The 18,651-nt window shown below is 37.9% G+C and overlaps 1 protein-coding gene across 1 annotated transcript; it reads right to left on the bottom strand.

The window, feature by feature from the left end:
• Window positions 1–8,597: 8,597 nt before the first annotated feature.
• LOC149147899 ((R)-mandelonitrile beta-glucosyltransferase-like) lies at window positions 8,598–17,123 on the bottom strand. Its single transcript, XM_089439223.1, has 3 exons — window positions 17,044–17,123; window positions 11,555–12,045; window positions 8,598–9,566 (listed from the first exon to the last, which is right to left on the bottom strand). Exons 1-3 carry the CDS (start codon window positions 17,112–17,114, stop codon window positions 8,614–8,616), a joined length of 1,515 nt encoding a protein of 504 aa, XP_089295349.1. The 5' UTR covers window positions 17,115–17,123; the 3' UTR covers window positions 8,598–8,613.
• Window positions 17,124–18,651: the final 1,528 nt, after the last annotated feature.

Here is an 18,651-nt window from a genome sequence, read left to right as displayed (position 1 = left end):
TTGAGATGTCCAAATCTCAAGTGCCACAACCAATTTTCATCCTTTGGCATGCTTTGGAAAGCCTCTTGGGTAACTGCTGCAATTTTTCCTTTGTTTTTCAAATCTGCCCTTATTCTAAGAGGGAACATCCTGTTCCTTGTCATCTTCACTTCAGCAATGCATCTTTTGCTCGGTGCTATATCCATGATGGTGCATACATCATTTTTAAAGAAAACATTGTACCCCTTATGGACAAGTTGTCCAATACTCAAGAGGTTACATCTCATTCCAGGGACATAGTAGACATCTGCGATGGTTTTCTTTTCTCCTTGCTTTGTAAATATTTTTACCTCTCCTTTTCCCATAACAGAAATTTTGCTATCAGTTCCTAGTGTGACTTCTGATTTCACATTTTTATCTAGGGCAGAAAAGAAGGCTATGTTTCCTGTCATATGGTTGCTGCAACCTGAGTCTAAAAACCATATGTCTTCATTGTTTGTTTCAGCCATGGTACAAGCTAACAACAAATTTTCTTGACTGATGTTTTCTCTAGTGACATTTGCATTTTGTCTATTACTCATATCATGTTGCTTCTTCCTACATTCACTGGCATAATGCCCATATATTTTACAATAATAGCTTTGGACATTGGATTTTTCATACCTTTGTCCTTGAGCATGATGTTGTCCTCTTTGATGGTTGTTGCCTTGGCCTTGGTTCTGAATTGGATTGCTGCCTCTTCCTTGAGCATTTGCTGGACTGTTCCTTCCACCTCTGTTTTGGCTTCTGCCTCTTCCTCTCCTTTTTCCTCTGCCTTGACCTCTTCCTCTTCCAAAGGACATCTAGGTCTTAAAGGCTTGCTCTAGAGATGAGTTTTCATTTCTACTCAACCTCTGTTCATGTGTTATCAGTGATGCATGAAGCTCATCAACTAAAAAGTTTGAGAGATCCTTTGTCTCTTCTATGGTGGTGACAATCACATCAAACTTTGAGGGTAGGACCCTCAATAGCTTCTCCACAATCCTCCTTTCTTCAAGGGTTTCTCCATGAGTCCTTATCTGTGTGACCAGACCAATTATATGTGTGCAAAATGAGTCAATGGTGTCTGACTCCTTTATGCTCAGATTTTCAAAATCTCTCCTCAACAACTGTAGTTTTGTTGTCTTTACTTTCTCCATGCCTTGATAGGCTATTTTGAGGGTTTTCCATGCTTCATTGCATGTCTTAGCTGCTGCTATCCTTGGAAACACACTCTGGTCCACTGCTTGATACAACAATACAATGGCTTTTGCATCCTTCTTCCTATTGCTCTTCAGCAGATCTCTCTCTACCTGAGTTAAGTTGTTAAATTGATTTTCATCTGCTGGTTCTTCAAACCCATTTTCAACAAGTTCCCATAGATCTTGTGAGACAAACAGGGCTCTCATGGTTATGGCCCAGTAGTCATAGTTTTTCCCATTAAACTGTGGGAGCTGGGTATTAAACATACCCATACTAATGCTGGTGCTAGCCATTCCTTGCATCCTCAACTATGCTTCAATTTCTTGACTGTGTATTTTAAAACACTGACTGTTTCAGCAATAACAAAAAGAAAACTTTGAGGAATACCTGAATATTTTGCCTGAGACTTCACTTTGCAGGAGAAGATTTACTGCTGCAACAAAAGACTCCTCCCTTCAGCTTCTTGAACACCTTCAAAGAGCCTAAGCCTGCTCTGATACCACTATTGGGGATTTTTTCTGGTAAAATCCCAAAAACAAACAATTCAAACACACGGAGGCAATGCTCTGTTTCCTTCTCTCCACAGGATCTTTTGCACAGGGAAGCTTTAAAAAAAAAAATAACTGAGAACAGAGTATTACACCACCATAAAAAGATTTATATTCATTAAAATATCATGCCTGATACATATTTCTTCCTCTTTCACTGAGAGGGATTCACCCAAAAATACATTCAACAGAACTCTGTCTCCACCTGAGAATTTACACTGCTGGGTAAAATTCTCTTTTTTCTTTTACTGCTGTAAAACCCCTTTTACATTTACTGGTGTAAAACTATTTTGACACATAGTGCTGTAAAACTATTTTTACACATAGTGCTGTAAAACTATTTTTACATATGCAGTAAAATTTCCATTACATTCCAATTTAGAAAAAAAATACATGTGCATTCTTTTCTTTTGCATTTCAATGCATATCCAATACATTCATAAAAAAAAAAACACTAATCTATGCACTGCTGTGCATCTCCCTTGGTTTTTCCACTGCTGCGAGCTTCAGGTTCATCGCATGAGCAAAGCTGGATATTCAGGCACACTACACACGCGAGCCCATTTTTTTTTGTTTCATATATATTAAACCCAAAACAATTACATAATATACGAGCTCCATTGTTTTTTTGGATATTACATTGCGTAAAAATATTAACAAACTGACCATGCCTTTCTTTAAATGCGCCATACCTTCGTGCATAAAAAAATTATGTGCTTTTCCTACCCATACCTCCGTAAGCAATAAAAATATTAAAATTAAAACTTATACCTAACATCTACGACTAGCATTAACTTTCCATTAAATATTTTCTGAAATGCTGGTCAAACAAAAACGTTTACTCCACGTAATATTCATTTGATGCAGGCTCGAATGCAAATTGGATTGATGAACGACGGAGAATGATGAAGGCGATCGGACGGTGGACAAGAATATCGGGAGGCTCCTTTGTGCTGAACATTAGCGTCCTAAAAGTCAGTTCTGCTGACGTATGTAGAGAACCACGTGGCTGCATTACATTGTATCGGATTCGATTATACGGAAACCACTCCACACCAAAAGGCGGTCTGAAATCTGACAGGGTTAGTTTCTGGTTTCGCTGCGGCGGTTTGGGTGTTGTACGTATGCGCAGTTGAAATTAGATTTCAACACTCCCCTTTAATTTCAACTGCTGGGCATTCAGTGATACCCAGACACTTCCTCAAAAATCTAAAGCTTTTCTGATCCAATGGCTTTGTCAAGATGTCTGCTACCTGTTCTTGAGTCCTGCAATGTTCTAGGACAATTTCTCCATTGTTCGCCAATTCTCTGATGTAGTGAAACCTTGTATCAATGTGTTTCGTTCTCTTATGAAACACCGAATTCTTTGACAATGCAATAGCTGAGCTATTGTCACAAAAAATAACTGTCACCTTTGCCTGCTCTTGGCCTAAGCTCCTCAACATTCTTCTCATCCAAACTGCTTGACATGCTGTTGCCGTAGCTGCCACATATTCAGCCTCTGCTGTAGACAATTCTACAATGGACTGATTCTTAGAAGCCCATGAAATGGCTCCTGAACCCATATGAAAAACATAACCGGAAGTGCTTTTCCGATCATCTACACTTCCAACCCAATCACTATCAGTGTATCCAATTAAATTTGAATGTTCTCAGACATTATATAAAATTCCAAACCTTTTGGTACATTTGACATACCTCAGAATTCTTTTTGCTGCCTGCCAATGTGCTTCCTTTGGCCTCTCCATGAATATGGAAATTAAACTAACAGCGAACATAATGTCAGGCCTAGTAGCTGTTAAATACATAAGGCTGCCAACTATACTCTTCTACAAACTAGGATCAAAATCCTTGCTGCTTTCCTCTCTGCTGAGTTTTAATCCCATTACTGTGGGAGTGATCGCTGCCTTGCATTCTTGCATGTTAAATCTGCCCAACACTTGATTTACATATCTAGCTTGTGAGATAAAAATTCCTTTTTCATTTTGATCTACTTCTATGCGTAAGAAGTATCTCAAGAAACCCATGTCTGTCATTTCAAATTCCTCTTTCATGACTGATTTAAAATTATCAATGAGCTGATCATCATTACCTGTGAAAATAACATCATCAACATATAAGACAACAATCAAAATTTTACCATCCTTTTCTTTGATGTAGACGGTGGGTTCTCCTTCACACTTGTCAAATTCATTATCCAATAGATAGGAATCTATCCTGCTGTACCATGCTCTTGGCGCTTGCTTCAGCCCATAAAGAGCCTTCTTCAATTTGCACACTTTGTGCTCTTCACCTTTCTTCTCATAGCCTAGAGGTTGTTCAATGTAAACCTCTTCCATTAACACTCCATTTAGGAATGCTGACTTCACATCCATTTGGTAAACTTTCCACTTGTTTTGTGCTGTTATGGACAGCACTGCTCTCACGGTTTCCATTCTTGTAACCGGTGCGAAAGTCTCCTCATAATCTCTCCCATACTGCTGCTTGTATCCTTTGACAACCAACCTTGCCTTGTGTCTTTCTATTTTACCTTCAGCATTGCTCTTGGTCTTGTAGACCCATTTCACTCCAATGACTTCTTTGCCTTTTGGTAGCTCAACCAAATCCCATGTTTTGTTTCTCTCTATGGCATTCATCTCCTCATCCATAGCTTCTATCCATTTCTTATCTTTAATTGCATCTTCGAAATGAATAGGATCATCAACATGACAATACAAGGCAAATAAGGAATTCATTCCTTCATCATAAATGTCACTTAAGTTTCTGAACTTCTTACCTCTTTCATTTGGTGTGCAAGTGCTTGAAGATGCACTTGAATTTCCTCCTTCTCGTGTGCTTGATGAAGCACTTTCATTTATCCTCAATGGTGTCCCTTGCTATCCTTGTGTTGGCGCTGCTGTTTGGGGATGCATTTCAGCCACCTCCTCATCATCTTCATCATGAGACAAACAGTTTTTAACATTCACTGTTTTCTCTATGCTTCCATCCCAAGCTTCCTCTTCAATGAATTGAACATCTCTGCTGACAAAAAACTTCTTGGTGGATGGGATATACAACCTGTAGGCTTTGGATTCCTCACTGTATCCAATGAAAAGACATTTCTCCCCTTTGCTGTCCAACTTCTTCCTTAGCTGATCTGGTATGTGTGCATAGGTCACACATCCAAAAAATCTCATGTGGGTGACTCCTTGCTTTCTCCCACTCCATGCTTCTTCCGGCACTTTGTTCAACACTGCTTTTGTAGGACACCTGTTCAAAACATACACTGCACAATTTACAGCTTCAGCCCAATAATCATTTGGCAAATGCTTTGCCTTCAACATGTTCCTCGCCATGTCCATGATGGTCCTATTCTTCCTTTCAACAACTCCATTTTGCTGTGGGGTGTACCTAGCTGTAAACTATTTGTGAATTCCATTTTCTCTACAAAATCGTAGGAATTCCTTGGAGATATACTCACCTCCTCTGTCAGTTCTCAAAACCTTTATATGCAGCCCACTTTGGTTCTCCACAAGTGCTTTGAAATTTCGGAATTTTTCAAACACTTCACTCTTGTTTTTAAGGAAATAAGCCCAAGTCTTTCTTGTAAAGTCATCAATGAATGTTAGGAAATATTGGTTGCCTGCTAATGATGGAGCTTGCATTGGTCCACATAAATCTGATTGGATGATCTGTAAGGGTGTCTTTGCCCTTATGCTTTTACCTAATGGAAAATTTTCTCTATGTTGTTTCCCCAAAATGCAACCTTCACAAAGGCTGTCCGGTTTCTCTATCAATGGTAATCCTCTTACCATTCCTTTTCTGCTTAACAAGTTTAGACCTCCAAAATTGAGATGTCCAAATATCAAGTGCCACAACCAATTTTCATCCTTTGGCACGCTTTGGAAAGCCTCTTGGGTAACTGCTGCAATTTCTCCTTTGTTTTTCAAATTTGCCCTTATTCTAAGAGGGAACATCCCGTTCCTTGTCATCTTCACTTCAGCAATGCATCTTTTGCTGGGTGCTATATCCATGATGGTGCATACATCATTTTTAAAGAAAACATTGTACCCCTTATGGACAAGCTGTCCAATACTCAAGAGGTTACATCTCATTCCAGGGACATAGTAGACATCTGCTATGGTTTTCTTTTCTCCTTGCTTTGTAAATATTTTTACCTCTCCTTTTCCCATAACAGAAATTTTGCTATCAGTTCCTAGTGTGACTTCTGATTTCACATTTTTATCTAGGGCAGAAAAGAAGGCTATGTTTCCTGTCATATGGTTGCTGCAACCTGAGTCTAAAAACCATATGTCTTCACTATTTGTTTCAGCTATGTTACAAGCTAACAACACATTATCTTGACTGATGTTTTCTCTAGTGACATTTGCATTTTGTCTATTACTCATATCATGTTGCTTCTTCCTACATTCACTGGCATAATGCCCATATTTTTTACAATAATAGCATTGGACATTGGATTTTTCATACCTTTGTCCTTGAGCATGATGTTGTCCTCTTTGTTGGCTGCTGCCTTGGCCTTGGTTCTGATTTGGATTGCTACCTCTTCCTTGAGAATTTGTTGGACTGTTCCTTCCACCTCTGTTCTGGCTTCTGCCTCTTCCTCTCTTGTTTCCTCTGCCTTGACCTCTTCCTCTTCCAAAGGACATCTGGGTCTTAAAGGCTTGCTCTAGAGATGAGTTTTCATTTCTACTCAACCTCTGTTCATGTGTTATCAGTGATGCATGAAGCTCATCAACTGAAAAGTTTGAGAGATCCTTTGTCTCTTCTATGGTGGTGACAATCACATCAAACTTTGAGGGTAGGACCCTCAATAGTTTCTCCACAATCCTCCTTTCTTCAAGGGTTTCTCCATGAGTCCTTATCTGTGTGACCAGACCAATTACATGTGTGAAAAATGAGTCAATGGTGCCTGACTCCTTCATGCTCAAATTTTCAAAATCTCTCCTCAGCAACTGTAGTTTTGCTGTCTTTACTTACTCCATGCCTTGATAGGCTATTTTGAGGGTTTTCCATGCTTCATTGCATGTCTTAGCTGCTGCTATCCTTGGAAACACACTCTGATCCACTGCTTGATACAACAATACAATGGCTTTTGCATCCTTCTTCCTATTGCTCTTCAGCAGATCTCTCTCTGCCTGAGTTAAGTTGTTAAATTGATTTTCATCTGCTGGTTCTTCAAACCCATTTTCAACAAGTTCCCATAGATCTTGTGAGGAAAACAAGGCTCTCATGGTTATGGCCCAGTAGTCATAGTTTTTCCCATTAAACTGTGGGAGCTGGGTATTAAACATACCCATACTAATGCTGGTACTAGCCATTCCTTGCATCCTCCACTATGCTTCAATTTCTTGACTGTGTATTTTAAAACACTGACTGTTTCAGCAGTAACAAAAAGAAAACTTTGAGGAATACCTGAATCTTTTGCCTGAGACTTCACTTTGCAGGAGAAGATTTACTGCTGCAACAAAAGACTCCTCCCTTCAGCTTCTTGAACACCTTCAAAGAGCCTAAGCCTGCTCTGATACCACTGTTGGGGATTTTTTCTGGTAAAATCCCAAAAACAAACAATTCAAACACACAGAGGCAATGCTCTGTTTCCTTCTCTCCACAGGATCTTTTGCACAGGGAAGCTTTTTAAAAAAAAATAACTGAGAACAGAGTATTACACCACCATAAAAAGATTTCTATTCATTAAAATATAATGCCTGATACATATTTCTTCCTCTTTTACTGAGAGGGATTCACCCAAAAATACATTCAACAGAACTCTGTCTCCACCTGAGAATTTACACTGCTGGGTAAAATTCTCTTTTTCTTTTACTGCTGTAAAACCCCTTTTACATTTACTGGTGTAAAACTATTTTTACACATAGTGCTGTAAAACTATTTTTACATATGCAGTAAAATTTCCATTACATTCCAATTTAAAAAAAAAATACATGTGCATTCTTTTCTTTTGCATTTCAATGCATATCCAATACATTCATAAAAAAAACAACACTGATCTATGCACTGCTGTGCATCTCCCTTGGTTTTTCCACTGCTGCGAGCTTCAGGTTCATCGCATGAGCAAATCTGGATATTCAGGCACACTACACACGCGAGCCCATTTTTTTTTGTTTCATATATATTAAACCCAAAACAATTACATAATATACGAGCTCCCTTGTTTTTTTTGGATATTACATTGCGTAAAAATATTAACAAACTGACCATGCCTTTATTTAAATGCACCATACCTTCGTGCATAAAAAAAAACTTACGTGCTTTTCCTACCCATACCTCCGTAAGCAATAAAAATATTAAGATTAAAACTTATACCTAACATCTACGACTAGCATTAACTTTCCATTAAATATTTTCTGAAATGTTGGTCAAACAAAAACATTTACTCCACCTAATATTCATTTGATGCAGGCTCGAATGCAAGTTGGATTGATGGACGGCGGAGAGTGACGAAGGTGATCGGATGGTGGACAAGAATATTGGGAGGCTCCTTTGTGCTGCACATTAGCGTCCGAAAAGTCAGTTTTGCTGACTTATGTAGAGAACCACGTGGTTGCATTACATTGTATCAGAGTTGATTATACGGAAACCACTCCACACCAAAAGGCGGTCTGAAATCTGACAGGGGTAGTTTCTGGTTTCGCTGCGGCGGTTTGGGCGTTGTACGTATGCACAGTTGAAATTAGATTTCAACAAGCTTGATGACAATATTTAATATTTTCAACATCTAAAATATTTTCTTGTTTAAGAATGATACTGGTTTTGCATATGTGGTAAACCGACTTATGAGTAAAACCTGAAAGGCTTGAAAGCCAAGCTTTCTCTTGACATCTTCTGGACTTCAAGTCAAATGGCTTCATGTTTTGGATTGGTGCACTTTACTCATCGTCATGGCATTAACGAAAGTGTTTAGGTTCAGAAAAGAAGATCCTCCATGAAGGACTGCCTTTGTTGCTGACTCTTTGAGTTTGAGAACGTTGTCTCTCATCTTCTTTCCTTCCGCTGTTCTCATCATTCTCCTCACAACATCCTCAACCTCTTCTTTCGTGACCACCTTGTGGTCATCCACATCCACGTCTTCAAAATCGAGGCCGATCTTCCACACCTCCTTAGCGAATCTGCAGTTGAGAAACTGATCGGCAAAATATGGGAATCCCACTAAGGGAACTCCCATGCTCATGCTCTCCAACATAGAGTTCCAACCACAGTGTGTGAGGAATAATCCCACCGAAGCGTGGGCAAGTACTTTCACCTGTGGCGCCCACCTCACAAACATTGCCCGTTTCTTTGTTCGTTCTTCAAAGCCCTCAGGCAAAATTGCAGCCTGACCATCTGCGATATCTAACCTGAGAACCCACAAGAAAGGTTGTCCGCTGTTTTCTAGCCCTAATGCCAGCTGCTCCAGCTGTTGTTTTGATTTGACAGCGATGCTCCCAAACGAAATATATATAACTGATCCCGGCCGTTGCATATCCAGCCAGGTGAGGCAGCCCTCCTCCTCCTCCCACAGACTGCATCCCGATGCCCTTCCTTGTAAAAAATTGGGAAGAAAAAGAGGTCCAATGGCCAAAGCAGGACAGCCATTCAAAGAGAGTGCCGTTATTGCATCCCTCCCTTCGAGCTCCTCGAACGTGTTCACTAATACATAGTCGCCTTTGCTTTGCTTCTGTGATTCATGGAGAAAGGCTTTGAAAAGAATGTCGGATGGATCTTGGGAGCGATAGAAGGATAACAGGTCGGTCGGCTTCAGTGGTGGGATGTTTCCGGGAAGACAGGTGATGAAATTTTCTGGATTATTCGCCTCCGTTACTGAAGAAGGTACCAACATAGTTATAGTTATTGTCTTTGCAGAGCAAATGAAAATAGTTGAATGAAACAAACCAGGATTTATAAGCATAATGTAAAAAATTATAACTATGAATGAATGTTTCATCTTTCATATTCGATTGCATCGAGACTCACCAAGACCATTTATATTTAGATGCATCGATAGCGATCATGAGTTTTTATTGTGTAGTTAGGTCTCGTAAATGTAATCGTGAGAATTAGTTAAGAGAAGAGGCTAATTTTGTAACCTCGCTGTATGTGTAAGTATGTTAATATGGAGTTGACAAGTGTTTTTAAAATAAAAATAAAAATAAAATTTAAATAGAATAATAATGTTTTTTATAATGAAAAAATAAAAAAATAAATATGTTAGGAATAAAGTAATTAAAAGTAAAAAAAAGTGTTAAATCTTAAATTTTTTAAAAATATTTTAACATTAAATTTAAATAAATTATTTGAAAATTTATGTTAACTAATTTATGTGGATATCAAATTTATATATATGTAAAATAGTTAAATGAAAATATTTTGATGTTGTATATAATAAAATATTCAATGTGAGTTATCATTATAATATATTAATACTAGCTATACTTAAAAATATATTAATAATAAAAAAACCATTTTAATTTGTATTGTAAAATGTCTTGATGTATATGTTATGTAAAATATTTTAATGTCAGCTATGTATGTATTATATATTTAAAAAAAAATTATATATGTATCACGAAAAAATAAGTTTTTATGGTTAAAACCTTTGAAACTTAAAATTTTACAGTTTGGTAACAATAAATGATTACACATTGCATTTTGCACTCTAAAAAAGTTTGAACATAAAGAAATTCAATCCCTTTAAGCTCATGTTAAATCCATGCTTAAGATGGATCTATAATGGTTAAAATCCTCCTTATACTTCCTATAGACTTCTTGTAGTTAAATCAATGTTACTTTTAAAACCTTTAAATCTTAATATTTTACAGTTTGGTAACGATAAAAAATTACACATTGTATTTTGGAAATTCAATCCCTTAAGCTTATGTTAAATCCATGCTTAAGATGAATCTGTATTGATTAAAATCCTCTTTATACTTTCTATAGACTTTTTGTAGTTAAGTCAATGTTACTTTCCAATTTTTATTTAAAAAAGAAAAGAAAAAGCTTTTATAAAATCCATGTCAGTTCACAAAAGACACTTTATGTTTGAAATCCAACATAAACGTAGTTTCTGAACTCATATGTAAAATTTATCGAAAAAAGCTGGCTATATTCTCAGGTTAAAACACTTCTATAAAATTATAAAACCTATATAATTTAAATGTTAAAAATATCTAATATACAAAATTTATTTATATATTTTAAATATCAAAAAATTATAATTTACAATTTTTTATCTTACTCACAAAAAAAACATAAAATACCAAAAAAAAACACTTCTTAAAAATATTCACATAAACAAATAAATTATGAAAAATCCAGATACACAAACTTAATCTTGCTTCTACCTCTCACAGACAAATTATGTATCTCAATTGATTGCAATCATTGAAAACAATCCATCATTTAAAACGGGCATATAGAACATTTTGCGTACACTGAAAACCAAAAAGTAATTGTTTTGTCATAATGTCATACATAAAGTCTACCTATTGGTTACATGGCATCTAAATAATAAATTTGACAGTTTACTAAGTTTTGTGTTAACCTTGGTTCTTGGTTTTATTCGTACATAAATTGAAGAAGCAATCAAATTAAATAATTTATTTGGATCATGAAGGATGATTGAAGTTGGCATATAATATGAAGCGAAAAAATTATTAATCATGTCAGTGCGAATCATAATATGGTATTAATAATATTATTAATACAGAAATTTCAATTAATAGAAATTAAAGGATAATTTATAAAATATGATTTGATCAACAATCAGAAAATGTGAACTCTCTTGTAATTACTGGAAATGGAGAACATACCATTTACTGGAATATGTCCCTCAGAAAGAAGGAAATTGGCGTAGCATTGAGAAATGGAGGCGGCAGCACATATAGGCCAGAAGATAACCCTCGGCACTTTCATATTGCTTGCGACTTGCTCCGTACAAGACATGAAGGCGTCTGTGACGATGAACGTGATGGGTGGACATGCTGCTGATTTCTCTTCAGTGCTTCGAAGGAGCTCCTCCAAGGCGGGCCCTAACTTTTGCAGGGCAACAAGTAACTCGCCAAGGTTGGAAGTGCGACCATGGTTGGGTGGTAAACCATCTGGAATAGACAGAAATCGAATTCTTTGTCCTTGCTGGTCCAGTTCGGGATCGTTTCTGGAGAGAAGAGATTTAGGGTCTTTTGAAGCTTCCACCATGCGTTTGTGTATCCACTCAGTATTAACGAAAGTGACAAAAACATCCCTCATAGCCAGCAACTGGGCCAAATTGATGAGAACATTTACATGTCCCTGTGCAGGAAATTGTTGAAATTATAATTTCAACTGCAGCGATAGTTGAACAGCAACAGCGTCTGCAAAACAGTCAGTTTTCCACTTGCGATGCGATCCATCGCAGATCGCAAAGATCGTAGATCGCTGCCCCCTCCGCTCCTTGTCCCATGCGCTATGACGATGACGATGGGATGCGATCGCAGATCGCAAATTCAAACCAATATGCGTTAAGTCCTCCGCAATGATGCGATGCGATCTGAACAGCATCGCAGATTGCACCTTCACCTATAAAAGATCCCAGCCGTCCATTTGTTTAATCCAACGGCTCGTGTTCAAGTTTGCCCGATTTTTTGGGCACGCGAAGAAGCAAGTTGCGATCCAGCGCTTGCACATTGAATGCTCAGCTACCACAGTGAAAGAGAAACTCAGCCAAGGATGAGAAGGACAACCTCGAGCAGTTCACAGCATGGGACTCCATTTTTGTTCATTAAATCATTCGGATTGAATCAGAAAACTGCCAGTTTGCCAGTGAAGTAATTTAATGGAATTTACTACATTTGTAGAATGTTGGTAAAAGGTCTTCAATTTTATTTTTTTTTATCCATGGGAGCATGGGACAAGAAAACGTATGCAAGTGTTTTTGTAAATATATATGTAATATTTTTGTGTTGGTTGTGGATGTATGGTAACCCACGCAGCAGCGTGAAGAAAATTTTTCCATTGTGAAAATGGAAAGCACGCATCAGTGCATTCGTAAAAAATTCTCACACAGCAATGTGAATGCAAGTTTTGTTGTCTTTTGAGAAAACAGGAAGGGAATGCGCAGCAGCGCAAGTGAATTGTAATGAAATGCACAAGCAGTGCACAACAGTGTAGACACAGCAGCGTAGCAGAGAGCAGAAAAGAGATGCACAACAGTGCATAAGAAATGTGTTGTTCATTGTAATCATGTTGCACAGTGTGAGTGGTTTTTTTAATTGCAATGTAAATCTGAAACTCACCGCAGTGAGAATGAAGAAATGTGTTTTTACACAGCAGTGAAAAGGGCAATCATGAAGAGCAAGAGAGGTGCAGCAGCGCGACAGTGAAGGAGATTTTTTTTTGTAATGAAATGTAAGGAATTACAGCAGTAAATGTAAGTAATTTTTTTTATTACAGCAGTATATGTAAAACTCTGTTTTTACAACAGTAAATGTAAATGAGATTTTTACACACAGAAGTGTAAAATCTCAGGACGAGACAGAGTAAATTCTTGTTGATTGAAATGTATTTTTGGTGAATCCCTCTGTCAAGAGGAAGGTGCTTTTCAGCACAGTCATTTGGTAAAACCCTCTGTTAAAGAGGAAGGTGCTTTTCAGCACAGTGTCATGGTGAATCCCTCTGTCAAGAGGAAGATGCTTTTCAACATAGTATGGTGAATCCCTCTGTCAAGAGGAAGTTGTTTTTCAGCACAGTCTTAGGTGAATCCCTCTGTCAAGAGGAAGGTGCTCTTCAGCACAGTCTCAGGTGAATCCCTCTGTTAAGAAGATGACTCATTTGATTGTTTATGGAACTGCATCTGAAGCAGTGTTGGTGAATCCCTCTATGGGAGGAAGATGTTCTTGTAACAACAGTTGGTGAATCCCTCTATGTGAGGAAGACTCTTTTTGTAATAGCAGTTTTGTAATCCCTCTATTAAGAGGAAGACCTTTTTTTTGTAACATGCAGTCATATTGATGTATGTAAAGTTTTTTTTTTGGGTGTAGAAACTCTGTTTCTCTGAGTCAAAAATAGCTTCCCTGTGCAAAAGATCCAGTGGCAAAAAAAGCAGAGCATTGTCTCTGTGTGTGTTCAGTTTGTTTTTTTTTGGAAATTTTCCAGAAAAATTCCCAACAGTGGTATCAGAGCATTGTTCTTCTCTCCACTGTATTGTGTTTGAAATTACCAGAAATTTCCGACATGGTATCAAAGCTAGTCCAGGCTCTTTGAAACTGAAGGAAAGTTCCTTTTGCTACAGCAGCTTCTCCAGCAGAGTGAAGACTCAGCCAAGAAAGGATCCAGGTATTTCTTAATTTTTCTGTGTTATTGTTTCAGACAGTGAGTTATTTTAATACACAGTCAAGCATTTTAAAGCATAGTTAAGAAGTGCAAGAAATTGCCACCACCAGCACTAGCATGGGTATTTTTAATACTCATCTTCCACTACTTAATCGGAAAAACTATGACTATTGGGCAATAGTTATGAGAGCTTTTCTTTTCTCAGAAGATTTATGGGAATTTGTTGAAAATGGTTTTGAAAACCTAGCAAATGATGATGAGTTTAATAGCTTAACCCAGGCAGAGAAAGAGCTGTTGAAGAACTATAAGAAGGAGGATGCTAAGGCCCTCTACTTCTTGTATCGAGCAGTGGATGAGAGTGTGTTTCCAAGGATAGCAGCAGCTAAGACATCCAAAGAAGCATGGGAAACTCTCAAGACAGCCTATCAAGGCATGGAGAAAGTGAAGACAACAAAACCTCAGTTCATTGAGGAGAAAGCTTGTGATGAAAGCTTAGAGAAAACAGTAAATGTTAAAAACTGTTTGTCTCATAATGAAGATGATGAGGAGATGGCTGAAGTACATCCCCAAACAGCAGTGCCAACTCAAGGGCAGCAAGGGACACCCTTGAGGAGAAATGAACAAGAGGCAACAAATGAAGGTATGAATTCTTTGTTTGCTTTATCCAGTCATGTTGATGACCCTGTTCATTTAGAAGATGGAGTTAAAAATAAGAAATGGACAGAACCCATGAATGGGAGAAAGGAATTAAAGTTCCTTGAAGATCTGTTTAAAGAATATGGAGTTCGATATGTAACTCTTGCCAAGATGGTTGAGATGGGCTTCACTGCCAACACCCTTATCAATATGACAGAAGAAGAGATTGAAGATTTGATGAAGACCCTGGTAGAACTCTATCATATGGATCTTCTTATAGGGGAGAGATATGAAATTAAAACTCCCATGAGAGCAGAGAAGGAGCAGGTAGCAGATATACTGACCAAACCATTGGATCAGAAAAGTTTTGAATTTTTGATGAAGTGTCTGGGTATGACTGATAACCCAGCAGTTGAAATTAAAGGGGAGTGTTGAAATTATAATTTCAACTGCAACGATAGTTGAACAACAACAACGTCTGCAAAACAGTCAGTTTTCCACTTGCGATGCGATCCATCACAGATCACACAGATCGTAGATCGCTGCCCCCTCCGCTCCTTGTCCCATGCGTTGCGACGATGACGATGCGATGCGATCGCAGATCTCAGATCAAAAATTCAAACCTCTATGCGTTAAGTCCTCCGCAATGATGCGATGCGATCTGAACAGCATCGCAGATCGCACCTTCACTTGTAAAAGATCCCAACCGTCCATTTGTTTAATCCAACGGCCTGTGTTCAAGTTTTCCCGATTTTTTGGGCACGCGAAGAAGCAAGTTGCGGTCCAGCTCTTGCACATTGAATGCTCAGCTACCGCAGTTAAAGAGAAACTCAGCCAAGGATGAGAAGGACAGCCTCAAGCAGTTGACATCATGGGACTCCATTTTTTTTCATTAAATCATTCGGATTGAATCAGAAGATTGCCAATTTGCCAGTGAAGTAATTTAATGGAATTTACTGCATTTGTAGAATGTTGGTAAAAGGTCTTCAATTTTATTGTTTTTTATCCATGGGAGTATGGGACAAGAAAACGTATGCAAGTATTTTTGTAAATACATATGTAATGTTTTTGTGTTGGTTGTGGATGTATGGTAACCCACGCAGCAGCGTGAAGAAATTTTTTCCATTGTGAAAATGGAAAGCACGCATCAGTGCATTCATAAAAAATTCTCACACAGCAATGTGAATGTAAGTTTTGTTGTCTGTTGAGAAAACAGGAAGGGAATGCGCAACAGCTCAAGTGAATTGTAATGAAATGCACAAGTAGTGCATAGCAGTGTAGACACAGCAGCATATCAAAGAGCAGAGAAGAGATGCACAACAGTGCATAAGAAATTTGTTGTTCATTGTAATCATGTTGCACAGCGTGAGTGGTTTTTTTTATTGCAATGTAAATCTGAAGCTCACCGCAGTGAGAATGAAGAAATGTGTTTTTACACAGCAGTGAAAAGGGAAATCATGAAGAGCAAGACAGGTGCAGCAGTGCGACAGTGAAGGAGATTTTTTTTTGTAATGAAATGTAAGGAATTACATTTATAGTAGTAAATGTAAGTAATTTTTTTTTATTACAGCAGCATATGTAAAACTCTGTTTTTACAGCAGTAAATGTAAATGAGATTTTTACACACAGAAGTGTAAAATCTCAGGAGGAGACAGAGTAAATTCTTGTTGATTGAAATGTATTTTTGGTGAATCCCTTTGTCAAGAGGAAGGTGCTTTTCAGCACAGTCATTTGGTAAAACCCTCTGTTAAAGAGGAAGGTGCTTTTAGCATAGTGTCATGGTGAATCCCTCTGTCAAGAGGAAGATGCTTTTGAGCATAGTGTGGTGAATCCCTCTGTCAAGAGGAAGGTGTTTTTCAGCACAGTCTCAGGTGAATCCCTCTGTCAAGAGGAAGGTGCTCTTTAGCACAGTCTCAGGTGAATCCCTCTGTTAAGAGGATGACTCTTTTGATTGTTTATGGAACTGCATCTGAAGCAGTGTTGGTGAATCCCTCTATGTGAGGAAGATGTTCTTATAATAGCAGTTGGTGAATCCCTCTATGTGAGGAAGACTCTTTTTGTAATAGCAGTTTGTAATCCCTCTGTTAAGAGGAAGACCTTTCTTTTTGTAACAGGCAGTCATATTGATGTATGTGAAGTTTGTTTTTTGGGGTGTAGAAACTCTGTTTCGCTGAGTCAAAAATAGCTTCCCTGTGCGAAAGATCATGTGGCAAAAAAAGCAGAGCATTGTCTCTGTGTGTGTTCAGTTTGTTTTTTTTTGGAATTTTTCCAGAAAAATTCCCAACAGTGGTATCGGAGCATTGTTCTGCTCTCCACTGTATTGTGTTTGAAATTACCAGAAATTTCCGACAGAAATGGCACAATTACTGCATGGGGAGCAAGTTTCCCCTTTTGCTCCAACATATTCATGTCATTATTGCTCGACATTATTCGTTTCTCTTCCGTTAATCCACTAAGGAGTTGAGCTACGACTCATACAGCTTCTCCAAGGGATTGAATACAATTATCATGGTGATTATGTTTGGTTCTTATAATGGTTAAAAAATCATGGGCATTGCACAAAGCATGCTAATTTAGTTGATTTGGTAGGCTTACGTTTCCGTCATTGACTACAACTTGTTATTTGTCTCCAATTGAATGATTACCTGCGAGGAGACGTAATGCTGCTGGACCTCAATAGTCAATGTCATGAATCTATCCAATAATTAATGAATTATTGGATAATCTCATGAATCTATCCAATAATTAATGAATTATTGTATAGATTCATGACATTGACTCTTGAGGTCCAACAACATTACGTCTCCACACAACAAACTTAAAGTTAGGCGGTAATTCTTCACTTGTTGAAGTTAACCATGCCCACTACCGAGCTCAGTAGTGTCAGCTAACGAGAGTTCGGGCTGTCGGGGGTGTTACGATGAGAAAAGAAGAAAGACAATGCTGTCTACTACTTTTTCCCCAGTGGCAAGGGTTTTAGAATGACACGCTATGCCTTTCATTTATTGGTAGAGTTTTAGTGACAAGCTTGTAGAGGAACACGCTATGCTTTTCGTTTATCGATGGAGTTTGAGAGTTGTGTTTATATATATATATATATATATATATATATTGTAGAGTTTGTTCGGAAGAGCATAGATGAATGTCATTGCATAAGATTATGTGGAAAGAGAATATATGAAGATGTAATTGCGTATGATGTCTGCTACAGGTTAATTTCTCTTCTATGCAATATTAAAGACTATCCGCATTGTGCACGTTTCTTCACTAAGAACACTTATCTGCATTTTGCACGTTTCTTTGATAAGAACACTTCCCCTGTAGGGTTAAAAACTCACATTTCTTTATACATTTATTTTATTATAATAATTAATTTGAATTATTTATATATAATGGGTGTTATATAAAATATAAATAAATTGTTTATTATAATAATAATGTCTAGATATTTTTAGAAGAGAGAAAAGGTTTTTGATTGGTCAACCCATCCCATGCAACACACATGGAATAACTATTGCTACCTTTCATCTTTATGGCAAATTACTCTATACTCAAGCACTCTAAGATGAGAGACTTTGCTTTTTGGCTTTTCTACTATGCATGGGATTTACCTCTGCCACATGTGGGGAAATTCCTTTAGTCGTTAGCGAGTGAGGGGATTGAATTGGGTGGCAAAGATACAAGCATGTGGCATAAATTGTGGGCTTCCTTTCTGGTTCGGGAAATGGCTTTTTTTCATGCCATGGATTGGCATGCACAAAAATTATAGGAGACCTAGCTTCAGAGATTGGCGTTCTTCAGCTCATGCACTAAACGTTGACTAATGGTGGGGGGAAATCCTAGGGATAACATTGGACACGTCCCCTGGACCACTCACAGTAACCACGACAATACGTGTTGTAGGAGCAAGAGGCATCAACCATCAAGTAGCTCTCATGAATATGCAATTGCAAGTCTCGTGGGT

This window comes from Pinus tabuliformis, chromosome 9 (assembly GCF_031772625.1).
Source record: "Pinus tabuliformis cultivar Carrire ecotype Pingquan chromosome 9, CPIR1, whole genome shotgun sequence".
NCBI lineage: Eukaryota > Viridiplantae > Streptophyta > Pinopsida > Pinales > Pinaceae > Pinus > Pinus tabuliformis.
This window is presented reverse-complemented; position numbering and strand designations above follow the sequence as displayed.

What these genes read in the sequence shown, in the direction of transcription:
- LOC149147899 (XM_089439223.1), bottom strand. Translation starts at nt 17,114, where the DNA reads ATGTCGAGCAATAATGACATGAATATGTTGGAGCAAAAGGGGAAACTT. An exon ending in CCCCATGCAGTAATTGTGCC is followed by an intron (nt 12,046 to 17,043) that starts ATTTCTGTCGGA and finishes ATAATTTCAACA; the next exon opens with ATTTCCTGCACAGGGACATG. An exon ending in GGGACATATTCCAGTAAATG is followed by an intron (nt 9,567 to 11,554) that starts GTATGTTCTCCA and finishes TACCTTCTTCAG; the next exon opens with TAACGGAGGCGAATAATCCA.